The sequence below is a fragment of the Portunus trituberculatus genome, chromosome 24 (assembly GCF_017591435.1).
Source record: "Portunus trituberculatus isolate SZX2019 chromosome 24, ASM1759143v1, whole genome shotgun sequence".
NCBI classification, from domain to species: domain Eukaryota; kingdom Metazoa; phylum Arthropoda; class Malacostraca; order Decapoda; family Portunidae; genus Portunus; species Portunus trituberculatus.
Window position 1 is genome coordinate 16391989 of NC_059278.1, and position 17500 is coordinate 16409488.

General features: G+C 39.6%; 2 protein-coding genes across 3 annotated transcripts; both read right to left on the reverse strand.

The window, feature by feature from the left end:
- Window positions 1–3259: 3259 nt before the first annotated feature.
- Window positions 3260–9798, reverse strand: LOC123508413 (3-hydroxyisobutyrate dehydrogenase, mitochondrial-like). The gene is given in 9 exon segments (XM_045262154.1): window positions 3260–4771; window positions 4973–5074; window positions 5407–5533; window positions 5684–5930; window positions 5933–6015; window positions 6406–6517; window positions 6520–6583; window positions 7074–7165; window positions 9640–9798. Coding segments are annotated over 9 exon segments (996 nt in total). The 5' UTR covers window positions 9725–9798; the 3' UTR covers window positions 3260–4687.
- Window positions 9799–11465: 1667 nt separating this feature from the next.
- Window positions 11466–16071, reverse strand: LOC123508414 (gelsolin-related protein of 125 kDa-like). 2 transcript variants are annotated; one of them, XR_006675936.1, is made up of 3 exons: window positions 15898–16053; window positions 13969–14200; window positions 11466–13224 (listed from the first exon to the last, which is right to left on the reverse strand). XR_006675936.1 is itself a non-coding variant. In XM_045262155.1 (3 exons), exons 1-3 carry the CDS (start codon window positions 16049–16051, stop codon window positions 13115–13117), a joined length of 492 nt encoding a protein of 163 aa, XP_045118090.1. In that variant the 5' UTR covers window positions 16052–16071; the 3' UTR covers window positions 11466–13114. The 2 variants fall into 2 exon arrangements, 1 of the variants encoding a protein (XP_045118090.1); XM_045262155.1 differs by having other exon boundaries at window positions 13973–14200; window positions 15898–16071.
- Between the last annotated feature and the right edge of the window lie 1429 nt (window positions 16072–17500).

Below are 17500 nucleotides of genomic sequence, written 5' to 3' on the forward strand. Positions count from 1 at the left end.
TTGCTTCTTTACCTTACCTTACCTTACTTTACCTTACCTTACCTCTCAAAAACTTTCCTTACACTACATTACCTTCTTGCCACACTTTACCATACTTCACGTAATCTTTTACCTCACCTTACCTTATCTTAGCTAACCTCACCTTTCCTTACCTAACCCAACGTAACCGAATTCCTTCATTTTATCTCATTCTCTCATCTTGTGACCGCGAAGACAAGTGCGAAGGGCTCCAAATCTTTTCCTATTCCTCTTTTCTCCTCCCACTGAAGCCTACTTCGCTAGGGTTAGCAGGTGTGGGTCATTACACTTCAGTCATTAAGTGAGGACCGCCAAAACGTTTCCCGCTAGATTTTATTCTCTCCTCAACACGTCACCGGCACAGTAGACACGCAGACTGATCAGTAATAGTGTAGTGATAAGTTTGGGCTTTTGTTGCAGGTGCTGAGAGAGATAGCCCCTTCAGTACTAGGACGCATTTTTTTACCATGAGTTTATGTAGGATTAGACGATTTTATTTACATTATGAAGGGTCTATGGAGGTCAGAAGATTAATAGCAAGAGTCTTCACTGTTTTAATCCCCACATAAGTTTTTGAAGCTGTATGAAATCACCAAATAGTAACCTGAATGAATATGAAAATGCGTCATAGCACCGAAGGGGTTAAGAGTATTCAAAATGCTTTGCTCTCTCATCACGACTATCTTCAAGCCTCGCAGTGATGATTGGTTTACTCAAGAGCGTTTCTCCGGTTGATAGTGTAAAGTTTCGTCTTTCTGTCGTTAAAATTGTAAGAAAAAAATAATAATAATGAATAAATAAATAAATAGATAAATAAAATATTAACCTGTGACGAACAATGAAATGTGTCACTCATGTTACATGTTGGGAAAAACAAAGTTATGAACGTAGATTAGATTAGGACTTCTTCATTAACACTTTATATAATATTAGAAAACATGTAAATCAATTAAAACACGCAGTATGTTTATCTTTGCTGCATTAACAAGCCCACAAGGCCACAAACTGGCTAACAGTCCAAACTGACGCCTCTATCAACGCAGGTTAAAGAGAAAAGACTGCATGGCGCGCAACGCGAGGTGAGTCATGCCACGAAGGGAAGGCTGGGACCATCCACTCCATACAGGACCTTATAGTTATACATTAGTCTTTAGCGAAACCAGACTGTAGGAGCTGCCACACGGTAAACCCTTCCCCCATTCCTCTCTCCCACCATTTCAATCTAAAGAAATATGACTTTTTATTTATTCATTTATTTAATTATTTTTTAAGAGTCATTGATGGAAGCTGAAATTCCGGATATTTGAGGAATTTCAGAAATCCCCCGGACGCAGATTTCCACACGTGAATTCCGGACATGACCGGTAAAATTTGGACGTATGGCAACCCTTCATTTGACGTCATGCCTCTGTACATAAACATATAAGACATTCAATACAAAATAAGAGCTTTTATAAAACTAGTATTTCAAAATAAACGCGAACGTTCAAACAAGGGAAACAACAGGAAGCCATTAAGCCTATCCGTGGTAGTTCCTCTCCTTGTTTTAACTTGGTACTCTTGTCGTTAGGTTCATAATATTTTTTTTTCTTTATTCAGCAGTTGCATTGAGTTGTCTATACAGAATAGTGAAAGGCCTTATTAGTGTGCTGGGAATATCTTGGCGTCTTTTGAGTTTCTTTACATTTCCAGTTATATATTTTCACTATATTTACTTCACTAATAAGAATCAACACCGTAATTTATATAACAATCTTGTTTTGGTTATTTTTAGACGATTCCTTAACAATTCATCTTGATTATTCTTGGTTAAAAAGAATTTCTGGATTCCTGTTTCTAATCAGAATATTATGACTTTTTCTTTCATATCTAGGTATTTAACCAATAAGAAAAAAACTTCGTATGAATTGTCACTAATTTCAGCTGCATTAGTATATTTTAACACATTCTACTACAAATATCAATTCATCACTTCTTTTCACTACACCAATTTCAGCAACAAGAGATCTTATTCAGAAACACTGTGGCTTCCCACTAGTTTTATTTCCCAAGGCTACTCAGAGATGACTGGTCGGGTTATCATGGGTGTTTTTACTCCCTGATAATAAAAACCTTCTCTCAACATATTATTAAAATCATAAAGAAGTTCCCTTGAAAACCTCAATAACATCCTGTGAACCTGGTGACATTAATAGACATGGGTGCTTCCTAGCTTACCTTAGTGAATGTAACCCTTATATTTCTTAAAATGACACTTACTTAGCTTGTATATAGTGGTGATGCCTTGATTTTTTTGTCCTTACCTTGATTATGCTTCCTTATTGTCATCCTCTTTGTGTTTTTATCTTTGGTATTCCCATTATCACTCTGGCCTTGAAAGTATATCTCTTTCTCTCACCTTGTCAATATCGAGTGATCTTCAAAATGTTTCTTTACCCAGCACAGTGGATAGCAATCTGGTATATTCCCTTCTCCTGTCCTCATGACCAAACCATCTCCATCTCTTTACTCTCAGCACAGGCTCCTCTAGTGTTATCAAACTGTTCACTGTTACATGGCACCACCCCCAAGATACGGTGTAGTGTTTATTGAGACTACTGTAATGTCCACACTTTGTCATGTGTTTTTGTCAGTCTTGAGATTCTAAAAGTGTGTCTGTCTATGTTTAGCTATTTTGTGATTCATGGGAAATGAATAGCAATTTGTTCATCAATATATGAACATCAAAGATGGGATAAAATGTTTTGTCTTTATTGATATTTATCCCAGAAAAATAACCATACATAACCAGTCTTCTTGTTCATGCCCCACCCCCTTGGATCAGCACTGCATCGAGGCACACCTTCACTTCATATCAAGACTGGTCAGGTATCGCCCATGACCAAATGCTTCTTATTCTCAACTTGCAGTGAACCCAGCCGTGCATCAGTGTAGATCTCTCTGCCCTGGTGTGTCTGGCATCCAGGCTGGAGAGTGACCTTGATGTCTTCACTCTGATGGCCATTGCAGTGACTCTCTTCACACTCTTCCCAAGCTTCAGGGAAACTTGCAGGTGTGACAACTCAAAGATAGATTGAGGTGTTCTCTAGTGTTTGTCAATATGTTTTTTTATGTAAGAGGAGATCTGGTCAATGGAAACAAAAAGGTCCCAGTCACTAAAGAGATCTGCCAGTCTCTTCATAAATTAGCATGAATAAAAGTATACATAGGATGACATTGTGGTCTAATTAATATATATGCATGTACTTCAACAATTTTATTACACTAGCTGCCCTACACAGATCACAGTAAAATCAATACTGTTAAAGCATACTGCATCTTTTTACAGTGTGTATTTGTAAACCACACTGCATTCCCTGTAAAGAAAGGTAACCCAAACAAGGCATTTTACATACTTTCCCTTGCATTCTCTGACATGTAACAAATGCATCTTAATACTAATGATATATGGCCGAGTGAATCACAGCATTGGCAACACAAAACAAGTTCACTGTATGCAGTATAAAGTGGTTTTTCACTGAATGAATACTGTAAAAGATGACACGCAGAGCAGAGCAAGCAAAAAGGCACATTAAAGAATACTGTGGAAAGAGGATGCTGTCTACTTTCACATCTACTGTTATTTTGTGGAATAGAATGGATTGAATGCTATAATTTCCTGTTCTTCACAGTACAAGAGATCATAATATAGTTGTACATTGCTCATTATAATTAAGGCTTATTATGCTATTGTCAATGTGAGAATTCATGACTTCAGAAACTTAATATTTTTTTGACAGAACCAAGTGAGCCACAGGTGATGACAGTGATAGTGGTAATGGTCAATGTTGGTAATACTGCTGTATATTTTCCATCTCCTGCTGCTCCTCATAGCTCTATCTGCAGCCTCCTTGATTCAATGTTGTATGTCTCCCTCCAGATATATCAACATCAAGTCAAAGCTTCTTCATTAACAATCATGGTCAATACTCAGTAAGCATTCTGCACTGACTTGCAATGAATTACCATTTTACCTCAATCTTAAACTCTCTCTCTGTCTCTCTGTGTTCTGGTACATAGTCAGACCACAGGAGTGAGGATTGAGGAAAAACACTAAACACTGTAGAAGTTGGTGCAGTAGTTTGCTTAGATGTTGACAATACCTGTGCCATAATGAGGGTGTTAATTATTAAGCCACTTAGTTCCCATGTTAATACCAAGCCATGTGGAATGATCACTGCTACTGCACACCAGTAACTTCAATAACCAATGCAATACAAATAAGACTAGGAAGCTGTTTCATCGCAACATGAAACAGAACAGAACATTGTAATATAATACTCTTGCTGTATATTTCATCCTTGGACTATGAGATGAAGTACAGACTGAAGGCAGATAGGGATTTTAAGTACATCATAAATTATAACAATTGAGTTTTGTGATGAAGAATAACTAATGAACACAGTACAACTCATCATACAAGCTACCTCTGAGTTGAAGTCCTACGTCATAGATTGGGAAGCTACATTGCAGACTTTTGTGATTAAGGTGAAGCTTCCTCCACACCGTCCAGCAAGATGAGATTCACTTCAGCCCATCTATTAACTTGTACCCAAAGCATAGACTAACACAACCATCACAAAGCTAAGCTACAACTGCCTAGTCTTTATACAACACTCCACCAATGTCTTCACTTGTTTTGTTCCTGGAGGAGCAAGAAGATCGAAGAAAAGTCTTTCTCTGCCAGACCTGAGTTGCACATCAGTCTGTATATCTGGAAAACAATTATCAATGAAAACACTTTCCTGTAAATTGTTATTTATACATTGTAAAATCTAAACAGCATCATTTCACTTAATGTTACCAGGCTGCACAACTCATGAGCCTCAACACTGTAGCACACTGTCAGAGCATAAGGCAACTTTGTATAAGTATACAAGTTTTCCATGATAAGAAAAAAAAAGTCCTTTCAAACCTGATGAGAAAGTGAGCCAAGAGGTGTTGGGCTCTGGGTGTCTGTGGCCGCTGCCTGTGCCAGCCCCAAGTCTTTCACCATCAGTGCTGTTCCAAAGCCACCCTATCCATGGGGAGGGAAGATATACATGTATGTAAATTGTCCCTGAGTGAACAGTAAGGGCAGTGGACAGATTGAAGCAACTATGTAATTGATATTGATGATACCTCTAAAAGACTAAACATTTTGATCATGAAAATGTCTGTTATCAGGAGTTTGTTGGGTTACAATGAACAGGCTGTTTTAATGTTAAATTCAGACCAATTGCCATCTATATGCAAGCTTAAAAGTGAAAAAGTGAGACTCCACCATCTGGACTGATGCCAAAAATAAAACATATATGTTAGTAAGATAAAACTTCAAATATTAGAAAAAGTATGTAAGTGGCAACACACCTGGTAGTTGTTTGAGGAAGGCACGTTCTCCAGCACACCAGGCACTGGGTTGTACAGTTCACTGGCCCAGCACCGCCCTGTGGCAGTATTGATGATGCTTGCCATCAGTTTTGGTTCCAAACCCAACCTACAAGATTAATAATCAAATATAAAATACCATTCAGTACATTTTGGTCTCAACATTTGGCCTTAAAATAAAAGAAAAGAAGAACAAAAGGATAACAGAAGTCTGAAAAGCATTACAAGACAAGATCAGCTGACTTGTTCCTTGCCTCACCTCATTCCCAGGTTCATGGTCTCGGCTGTTCCAATCATGGTGATGGCAAGCAACATGTTATTGCAAATCTTCACCGCTTGTCCGTTGCCAACCTCACCGCAGTAGACAATGTTCTTCCCCATGGAAGAGAGCAGCACCTTGGCTGCCTCAAACTCCTTCTCCTCTCCTCCGACCATGAAGGTGAGAGTTCCACCTTTGGCTGCATTGACGCCGCCAGACACAGGGGCATCCATGAAGACGGCTCCTTTTTGCCCGCCAGGCCTGCCATCTCCTTGGACACAGTGGGGTCGATGGTGCTGCTGTCCAGGATGAGTGTGCCCGGCTGTATCGTCCTGTGGAGCGTGACACACACCTGCTTTAATATTTGTGTAGTGCAGGAATCATAGTAATGGAAAATTGAGACAAAGTGCATGTCAGGAGTTCCTTACTGGGATGATAATGTGAGAATAGCTTCCTTTCACTCCTTTCCATGCTGTGTCCAATCCTCTCATTCTTTCATTATTCAAGAAGTGTTCTTCAGAGTATGAGGCGTCCCATATTAGAAAGTGGGCCAAGACCTAAATATAATAATTTTGACTAATCCTTTTGGCTTTTATTTAGAGACTGGTTACTGTAAATATATTGTTCATGGCCAGAACCTGTCTTACATAAAGAACAAAACAGTTAGGTCACTTGGGTTAAGCCTCTTATAATAAAGGATGGCTTTATAACATTCTACTGACTGGAAGACTCCCTTGTCACCAGCATAGCAGGAGCGCACATGCTGGGAGTTGGGCAGCATGCTGATTATGCTGTCCACCTTACTGGCCACCTCTGAGGGGCTGGTGGCTACACACGCCCCTCGTCCTCCAGCCGCTTCATGGCCTCCTCGCTCACGTCGTACACCACGATGGAGTGGCCCTGAACCATCCAAGCAGAGAAATTCAAGGTTAGTTATTCAGTAATTAAGAGAAAGACAAGAAATTTTGCCACAATTATCTTCTATTAACATGATAATATTAACCTCTTCACTACTGGAATGCATTTTTACCTTGAGATATGTAAACGATTAGACCATTTTATTGACATTACGAAGGGTCTATGTAGATCAGAATATTAATGGCCACAGTCTTCACTATTTTAATCACCCACACAAGTTTCTGAAGCTGTATAAAATCACCAAATAGTAAACAGAATGAATATGGAAATGTGTCATGGTACTCAAAGGTTAATGCATACACAAATAACTGACAACTACATGCATTGACACTCATCTGAATTAAGAAGTTAGAATCATAATATTAACACGTAACAAATAATATGCACAAAAACCAATGCTACTTCAATAACGGGAAATTTAACTTGAGTTCTTAAAAGATGCTTCCTGTAGCTCTGCCTTACGAAGACTCACCTTGTTCAGCAGATTGACAGCCATCGGTCCTCCCATGTTGCCGAGGCCAATGAAACCCACACTGCTGCCCGGCTTGTGGTGCGGCGAGCTGACTGCAACACACACACACACACACAGCAAAGGTAAGTTAAAGCTCTTGTCACAGTAATTAGTAAACTAGTCTCTTGTTTAATCCCTTCAGTACTGGGACACATATTTACCTTGAGTTTTGTGTACAATTAGACAGTTTTATTTACATCAGAAATAGTCTATGGAGGTCAGAAGATTAATGGACAGTCTTTGTTATTCTAATCCACCACATATGTTTCTGAAAGTGTTTAAAATTGCTAAATAGTAACCAGAATGAATATAAAAATGCATTATTGAAGGGGTTAAAAAGATGGCTGCCATGTTCTTGATCTTGAAGGTGGCATCCTAACCTAACTAAACCTTACCCTACACCCTACAGCTTAGACGATGCTTTTTGTTTTGTTATCTATTATTATTATTATTTTATTTATTTCATTTATTTCGATCTTTGAGACACAACACACTCCACACATTCTTTTCCCGTACCTATTTACTGTAGGTGAACAGAGGCTACACATTTGTGTGTGTGTGTGTGTGTGTGTGTGTGTGTGTGTGTGTGTGTGTGTGTGTGTGTGTGTGTGTGTGTGTGTGTGTGTGTGTGTGTGTGTGTGTGTGTGTGTTTGGTTTGGTTAGGTTAAAGTGAACAGGGGCTACGTGAAAGGAGACACACCCAAATATCTCCACCCGGCCGGGAATCCTCTCGGTCCTCTGGCTTGTGAAGCCAGCACTCTAACCAGCACCGGGCGTGTGTGTGTGTGTGTGTGTGTGTGTGTGTGTGTGTGTGTGTGTTTGGTTTGTGTAACAGCAAAGATCAAGAACATGGCCACCATCACAAGCAGAAAACTATAGTCCAACTCAAATATAAAGGCCGCTCAGGGGGGAGACCTAACGAGGATTCCCCGGCTGCGGCGTCGCTAAACGTCGCAGCCCCAATTGAAGGATTAACATTGAAGTGTGGAGAAACACCCATCTCTCTCTCTCTCTCTCTCTCTCTCTCTCTCTCTCTCTCTCTCTCTCTCTCTCTCTCTCTCTCTCTGGCTTGTTACTTCCTCCTGTTTCTTATTATTATATACTCTTTTGGGGTGGTGAAAATGCAGGCTGTGTCTTGCAGGCTTGATTGATGCCAGAGCAGATTCGTTGAACAGTTCTCTCACTGACGTTTGTTGCTCTTGCTGTCCGGGCAATAGCTTTGGAGAAATCAATTATAGGCGCTTCCTTTGCCTTCTCCTCTAAGCAGAACTTGTTGATGCTGTAAATAACTTCTTTCTCTCGACTATGAAGGTTGCGATGGTGAGTAGCGCGGAGGAGATATTCACCTTCCATTGTGAGTGAGAGGGAGGGGAGGAGTGACTCGATTTGACCTGGGGATTATCAGCAGTCAAAGAGGTTGACCTCACCCATGTCCAACCTTGAAAAGTAGCAACGCTGGAGAGCAGTGGTGCTACATTTTGTGGTATCTATACAAAATCATTGTCTTCATTACACTAAAACAATATTCAAAGCTCTCTATACATCCTTATTAGAAATTTAGAGGAATACACTTTTATGATGGTTCATTAAGATGTAAGCTAATAATGAGATCGAAACATGTGCTACGATGCTTGGCGATGCCGCAGCCGGGGAATCACCACTAGGTCTCCCCCCTGAGCGGCCTTCATATTTGAGCAGAACCATAGGACTGTACACCTCAAAATAAAATAAATAATAATAATAATAATAATAATAAATAAATAAAAATAAATAAATAGATAAATAAATTGGATAAGGGGGAGAAGCCGGATAAAACATTGTCAAAAAGTACATAAATAGTGACTCAGGAAATTAATAAGATCGAGTCAGTCCCACAAACTCTCACAGGGTCACAATTCCCCGACACGAAGTACTGTACGTGACCAGACACAGCGGCACCAGTGTCTGCCACGGGTGTCCTTGATCACTGCTACTTAATTATGACCACTCACACTCACAGTCACGCTTCACCAGTAACCAGTCACACTTCACCACATTCAAAACTCCTCCTCACAAGCATTTAAACCCCTATAACATTGAAATACGTAACGAAATTCATTAAATACCTTTCACTACTACTATTACTACTACTACGATCACCACTCAGTCACAGTCACGGTCACCAGTCACGCTTCACCAGTCACTACTCACACCAGACACAAAACTCCACTTTACGAGCATTTAAACCCAAAAATCATTAAAATAGCCAACAAAACATTAATTAATCACCTTTCACTACTACTACTACTACTACTACTATTAATCACCACACACTTCACCAATCACCAGTCACCACTCACACTTCACCAAACCCAAAACACCACTCCACAAGCATTTAAACCCTTACATCACTAAAATAACCAACGAAACACTTAATTAAACACCTTTCACAATAGCAACAAGAGAGACGGCTAAGTTACAGGAAATAAATCAGTCAATTCTCACTATCTCCACGTGATTCACCAGTATTCAGTGTAGCGAGCGTCACCTGATAGTGCCCTGGTGGTGTTGAGGGTGATGACATGGCGGGAAGTGGTGTAAAAAGAGGTAATTTTGGTCCGTAGCAGCGCCATTGTGATGAAGTGACCCCCGGCACTCCGGCACCCGTCCGTCCCTCTTGTTTACGAGTTGCCGTGTGTGTGTGTGTGTGTGTGTGTGTGTGTGTTTGTAACAGGGTACCAATTAGCTTTTATTTTTATTTATTTATTTATTTTTTATGTAAGAGGGCCACCAGGAGAAAATACAGAAATAGATGTGGTGTTACAGAATTATCATGCATTATTATTATTGCTGTTATTATTATTATTATTATTATTATTATTATTATTATTATTATTATTATTATTATTATTATTACTACTACTACTACTACTACTACTACTACTACTACTACTACTACTACTACTACTACTACTACTACTACTACTACTAGTGCTACTTTATCAGTATCGTTATTATTATTATGTTAGAGATATTGGCCACTAGAGATTTCAGATTTCAGATTTATACATTTTATTTAGCCAAATATCATACATCAGACCATAAGTCACAACAGAATATTAAGGATAAGCCTTTTGAGAGCAATCTCTCTTAAAGGCCCAGAGAGAGAGAGATAGATAGATAGAGAGAGAGAGAGAGAGAGAGAGAGAGAGAGAGAGAGAGAGAGAGAGAGAGAGAGAGAGAGAGAGAGAATAAAGGTCTACTAAGGTGCCATTGCTAAAATAAAGTTCAAGTGCCAAAAAAGTGAAAAGGAGGATAAAAATGGAAAGATATCACTGCCTGCCTGACATGTAGTGTTTAATCTCTCTCTCTCTCTCTCTCTCTCTCTCTCTCTCTCTCTCTCTCTCATGGCCAATATCTCTAACGCAAATAATAATGATAATAATAATAAAACAATAATAATAATAATAATAATAATAGTAATAACAATAATAATAATGATAATAATAATAATGATAAAACAACAATAAAAATAATGATAATAATAATAATAATAATAATAATAATAAATAAAAATAATAACAGCAAGAACAACAATGATAATAATAATAATAATAATAATAATAATAATAATAGTGTAAGACAACTATCTATTTCTCTCTCTCTCTCTCTCTCTCTCTCTCTCTCTCTCTCTCTCTCTCTCTCTCTCTCTCTCTCTCTCTCTCTCTCTCTCTCTCTCTCTATCTATCTATCTATCTATCTATCTATCTATCTACTTATTTACCTATCCATCTACTTACCTGTATATAATTTGCTGTCTATAGACATGTGGCTCCAAATTATCAATATGCTAACTTGGGCATTATGCACTTGTACGTATATATTGCTTTCATACTACTACTACTACTACTACTACTACTACTACTACTACTACTACTACTACGTGTGTGTAATTCACCTCGGTCGTCTGCTGGTCACCCAGCCAGTCTTCCCCATTACGGAGCGAGCTCAGAGCTCATAGACCAATTTTCGGGTAGGGCTGAGACCACAGCGCACACAACACACACCGGGACAGCGAGGCCACAACCCCTCGAGTTACATCCCGTACCTATTTACTGCTAGGTGAACACACCCCACACATTAAGAGGCTTGCCCATTTGCCTCGCCGCTTACCGGGACTCGAACTCGACCCTCTCGATTGTGATTCGAGTGTGCTAACCACTACACTACGCGGTGTGTGTGTGTGTGTGTGTGTGTGCTTAGGATTTTTCGTGGTTCTAGAAATAAATTAGAGAAAGAGATAGACAATATTCCTTGAATCAGAAAGCAAACAGCAACACTGGCAAGTAATACAAGGACAATAAAACAGTGATCTCTTCAGTCTTCACAGTATATTTATTCTCTTTCTTCTCTCACCACATCCATACAAGTTATAATTTTCCTCTTACTATATATCCAACCTTGCAGAACACGTGGAAAAAAAAGGAGAAAAAAAAACTGACAACAAAACATACAAGCATCCACCACACACAAAATCACCCTTAATAAAGATTCCACACCTAACTTTCTCTTCACACACGACACACTTAGTATTAGATTCTACACCAGCGTCTTGGAGGGAGAGGATCGTGGCCAGGTAGGAAAGAGAGGAAGGCAGGAGCTCACATCATGACGCTCTAGACTTGCCTTACGATCACGGGTTAAGATGCGTGACTTGAGCATGGCGGTGTAAATAATGTCCCGTAGGATGTGAAGTGATTAAGGAGAAGGAAAAAAGGTACAGGAAAAGTGTATGGAACTCCTTAATTGCCTTCGAGTGTAAGAATAAGAAAGGAAACTTGACTCTTATTAACTCTACATTGATATAACTCAACAGGACGATTTTACTGAATGCATTGTAATAATAATGCTAATAATAGTAATAGCAAGGAGAGGAATTGTTCTGATGCCTTTGTAATAGAGATAGAAGAGGATAATGGTAGGATAATGCTCTCAGAATGCTCTACTGGTGTACCTGTGCGACTAGAGTCAATTCTCACCTATCACTCACACCAGAGTCACCTCCAACACACTCTGCTTCAGGATCAAACGCGTGGCTCGGCTGGACAAGAGAAAGAAAAAAAAAAAAAAATCAAATGGAGGAGGAACACTTGGCTACGAAACTGATACCATTGGAACTGTATAAATTAACCAACTTTCTATTATTTGTCATCTCCCATTAGTGTTGACATGAAAACTGTATACAATAGTGTGGGTTTGTTTCTCCTATAGAAAACGGGAAGGCACAAATGTTAAGGCACCACCGTAGTATTTGTTTTGTTAGTCTACAGGTGAACATGACCTGCAACTAATTTACAGCCATTGGGTCTGATTGTCTCATTCGTTCACATACAAAATGGAAAACAGATAGACCACTACTAACAGGGAGGAAGACAAGAAATAGTTGAGTTACTGTTAAGACTTTTCCATTTTCTTTGATTCTTTGGCATCCTTTTCTCCAATACGAACGTCTGGATGGGTTTGCGTACTCTGTCTGCTATACAAGTGGCAGGAATGCATACGACAGTCAGTGTTACAAGCAATATACCGTACCTATTACGTATTTCCTCATCTCTATCACTACTGCTTCCTCACGAGCCCACAGAGACGGGGTTCGGAGAGGAGGAGGTGGACGAGAGAGTTAGAGAGAGCTTACGTGTCTAGGGAATGAGGAGGGAGGGAAACTGAAGCGAATGATAGTCTGTACATCTACACGCCAAGGAGGAGAGAAAGAAACTGGGTAGCTGCTTAAGGCGAGGATAAAGAGAAAACAGAAGACGAGAATTAAAGTAAAACAGAGAGAATGATTAATTTGAAGCTGAGGAGAAAACTGAGCTGTATTCAGGGGTAAGAGTGAAGAGACATTGAAGTTTGGAGGGTAAGGAGGAGGAGGTGTATGCAGCTGAGATGAAGCGATTGGAGTCGGAAACCTTCAGTGAGGGCGGGAAGGTAAACAGAAGAAGCTCGTGGTGGCTAGGTTACTATTAAGACTCAGGTTCTGCCGCTTCTTTCGGCGCCTCCTCCTCGACCTTCTTGGTGTCTTCGATGACAGCGGGGCTCTCCTCAGCGGGCTTCTCTTCCTCGGCCTTACTTTCTGTTAAGGATAAGATAGCAAGATAAGTAATTGGGTCTGTTTTTTTATACACTTTCTGTTGCCCTTAGCCAATTTTCCTTTCCTGCATAAAAAAAAAATAGATAAATTAACCTTACTGACTTGGGAAAGCTGAAAATGATAACTGTTTTGCTAAATGTTAAGAATATAAGATCGTAGAAATAACAAGTTTAACAGTAAGATAAAGTAAACACACGGCATTGACTGGGAAGAAGTGAAACAAAAAAAAAAGTATATGAATGTGTGAATAGGTATCGTGATTTGCTTCTGTTTTCAGGTATTCTTTGAGAGACTCGTGTGTGGTTATCGATGTAATGAGAAGTCTTGTGCTTATTGCATTACACTGACTCAGGAGACTAAAAGAGCAACAGTGACTTCGAGAGCAATAAATTTAGATGTCAAAGATATTTAAGTGGAAAAAGCAAGTCAGTAGATAAATAAATAACTATCACTAGCCATTAATGAAAGTAGTAAATGGAAGAACAGTAGAGAGAATTAATAAAGTAGATGGATAAACTGATAAAGAAGTACAGAGAGAGAGAGAGAGAGAGAGAGAGAGAGAGAGAGAGAGAGAGAGAGAGAGAGAGAGAGAAGGGTAAGTCACGTAGGAAAATAAAAGTAGGAAAAAAAAAAGTAAATGGTGGAAAGAGGAGAGAAACACTAAACTAGCTAAACAAATGAACATCAACACACACAAATAAACGGAATACTGTCTCGGCTACTCACGCACCATCCTTGGCCTCCTCCTGTTCCTTCTCCTCCTCCTTCTTTTCCTCCTCCTTCACCTCCTCCTTCGCCTCGTCCTTCTTCTCCTCCTCCTTTTTCTCCTCCTTCGCCTCCTCCTTGGTGTCTTCTTCCTTTGCTTCCTCCTTCGCCGCCTCCTCCTTCACCTCCTCCTTCGCCTCCTCCTTCGCCTCCTCCTTCTTGGTCTCCTCGGCGACCTTGACTTCAGCGGCGTCTGAAAGAGTTATTATTATTGTTATTATTATTATTATTATTATTATTATTATTATTATTATTATTGGTGGTGGTGGTGGTGGTGGTGTTGGTGGTGGTGCTGTCATATCCGAGTCATGTTTCAGTGTTCTATTACTATCGTACGTTGTAGTAGTAGTAGTAGTAGTAGTAGTAGTAGTAGTAGTAGTAGTAGTGGTGGTAGTAGTAGTGGTGGTAGTAGTAGTAGTAGTAGTAGTAGTAGTAGTAGTAGTAGTAGTGGTGGTAGTTATTGTAGTAGTAGTTGTATAGTAGTAGTAATAGTAGTAGTAGTTGTTGCAGTAGTAGTAGTAGTAGTAGTAGAATTTGACATCACATTTTTTTTCCTTTCTTGATGCGCACTTCAGAGAGAGAGAGAGAGAGAGAGAGAGAGAGAGAGAGAGAAACTGGATACGTGTTTGTGTTCTAGTGTTTCAGTGTCGGTGGGTTGAAGCAAAGCGAGAAAGTAAATACCGTAGAGTTTTTAGACTCTCTCTCTCTCTCTCTCTCTCTCTCTCTCTCTCTCTCTCTGAATCGTGATATAAAAGCAAATATCCTTTCTTCTCTTCTTTATACATTTACTAATCGGTAAAAAATGAATAAATGATTTTCTGTATAACTGTTTGTATTCATGTATAATATTTTAAATCACTGGAATGTTGCGTAAAATGAGGTGAAACAAAATAAGAAGCTAAACTCAAGGAGAAAAAGTTACTAGGATTCCGAAACACATCTGCGCCGAAACCTCCACTCCATTCCAGCGGCTCTAGTCGAAGTTACACAGATAATTTCAAGCGTGTTTTCATGGTTCTAACTAAAGTCTAACTAGATTTCAACAGTACCAACAGCAAAAGCAACGATGTGAACCCTACTGATCATCTCTGTGGCCTTTGAAAATAGTCGTAGTGAGAGAGCAGAGGGTTTTTAGAATACCGGCCGCATTTGGGAGGAGGAAGGACATGACACTGGAAGACTATAACGCGCGGGAACGAGTAACGGGCATCATTTCTTAGCCACATATTCGAAAACACTTCCGCGCCGCTCCTTCACTATTTTCAAACGGCTCTAGTTGAAGTGACGTGGGTTTTTAAAGATGTTTCTGTAATTGTAGTGGCATGTTAACAAGTTTTCTGCATTACCAAGAGGAAAACTACTCTTTCTAGAACTCGGCCAATCGTCTCTGTGGTCTTCGAAAATGGCCGCGGTGAGAGAGAGGGAGTCAGTCTTGCGTTTTGTTGTCAGATATTGAAATTTTGTACACGCGATTTACGAAATTCGCTTCACTCTTTCTCAGTTTATCGCTCTTAGGGAAAACGAGTAAAAAAAATTTCAATACAGCGCTCTCTCTCTCTCTCTCTCTCTCTCTCTCTCTCTCTCTCTCTCTCTCTCTCTCTCTCTCTCTCTCTCGTGATTTGAACAGAAAATTCAGAAAACTCGTATATTGCACTTTCTCTCTCTCTCTCTCTCTCTCTCTCTCTCTCTCTCTCTCTCTCTCTCTCTCTCTCTCTCTCTCACTTTTTCTGTCTCTTTCACTCTTTCTGTCTTTCTCACTCATTCTTTCTGTCTCTCGTCCACACATTCACTTTCCCTCACTCTTTCTGCCTCTCCTCTCACACACAGTCTTTCTCTCCCTCGCTGCAGTCAGTCACTCAGACAAAGACAGGCAAGCAGACAGACACTCACCGGAACTCATGGCGGTGGTGGTGCGTGTATGTGCGGAGGGAAGCTGATGAGTTAACAGGGAGGGACGCTCACTCGAACTAAGAACGCGGCTCTCCACTGCCACTCTTATATACCCCTCGTGTTTCCTCAGACGCTGCCACGCTTCACCACGCATACCCCCCCCCCTCACTCTTCTTCCCTGCCGCTCCCCCGTCCCGCCCCTCCCACCTGTCTGTCCTCCGGCGGGAAAATGAAATGGTGGTGTCCCCGAGTTGCCTTCCACCAGTTAAGTTCGTTTTAAAATGACTAATTGGAGTGATGCTGTGAAAGAAATAAGGTTATCATTCCTCTGGTTTTCTGTAGTGTTGCTTTTTAGTTTTTCAGTTTACGAGGGGTGGCGTCAGTTAGTGCTGGTGTTTGTGGGTAGTTGGGTACTTGAGCGAGTGTGGTTTTACGGCGTGGTTTGGTACAGAGGGCGTCCAGGTGTTAGATTATTGTATATAACTTGTCTTTTATATATATATATATATATATATATATATATATATATATATATATATATATATATATATATATATATATAAATAGAGAGAGAGAGAGAGAGAGAGAGAGAGAGAGAGAGAGAGAGAGAGAGAGAGATTAAAGTCAAAGGTAATGTTTCACTTTTTTTTCTTTTTTGTAACTATATCAAAAAGTGCTGTTATATCGAATTCGTTATTGTTGTTGTTGTTGTTGTTATTATTATTATTATTATTATTATTATTATTATTATTATTATTATTATTGCTATTATTATTTTTTTTGTTACTATTATTTTCAGTAATAGTAGTAGTAGTAGTAGTAGTAGCAGCAGCAGTAGTAGTAGTAATAATAGTAGAATCTTCATTATATTTCAATTTACTCTGAAACAACTCAACACATAAACTATTTTAACAATTTCAAAAACTTAACAACACACATACTCAATAATTTTCCCCTTCAGAAACAAGAAAAAAAAAAATAATAATCCAACCATTTTTAAGACATCAAAGTAACCCAAAACGCATTATTCTCCACACAGCCACCAAACTAACACTATTTTAACCATTTTCAGCAGACGTACGGGACAACAGCTAAAGTCAACACACACTCATTTCTCCTCTAAGAAGAAGTAAGTGCATTTCTATTTGCGTTGGTGAACTTGAGTGAGGAGGGACGTGAGAGGTGTCTTGTGGTCGTGGTGCCCCAGCTGGCGTCCTGGAGGTGGCGTGGTAGGCGTGGTGGGCGTGTGGGTGGCTTCTGCTAGGCGTCACTCACTCTTCTTAGCCCGGAGGTGGCGTCAGACAAGGGAATAGTCCTTCTCTGTTTTCTCCTCGTATTTTTTCTCGTTTTCTTTTGGTCTTATGTGTTTGTATGTGTGTTTACGTAAGTGTATTGTGTGAAGGAAGTTTTATTAAGACTTTACTTCATAGGTACAAGTAGTAGTAGTAGTAGTAGTAGTAGTAGTTGTAGTAGTAGTAGTAGTAGTAGTATTAGTGGTAGCATTAATAGTAGAGAAAGTATTAAGATAATTGTAACTTTTTATCTTTTTATCTTTTTTTTTCTTTTCATTTGTGATGTAAAGTCACGAGGAGTAGTCAAGTTA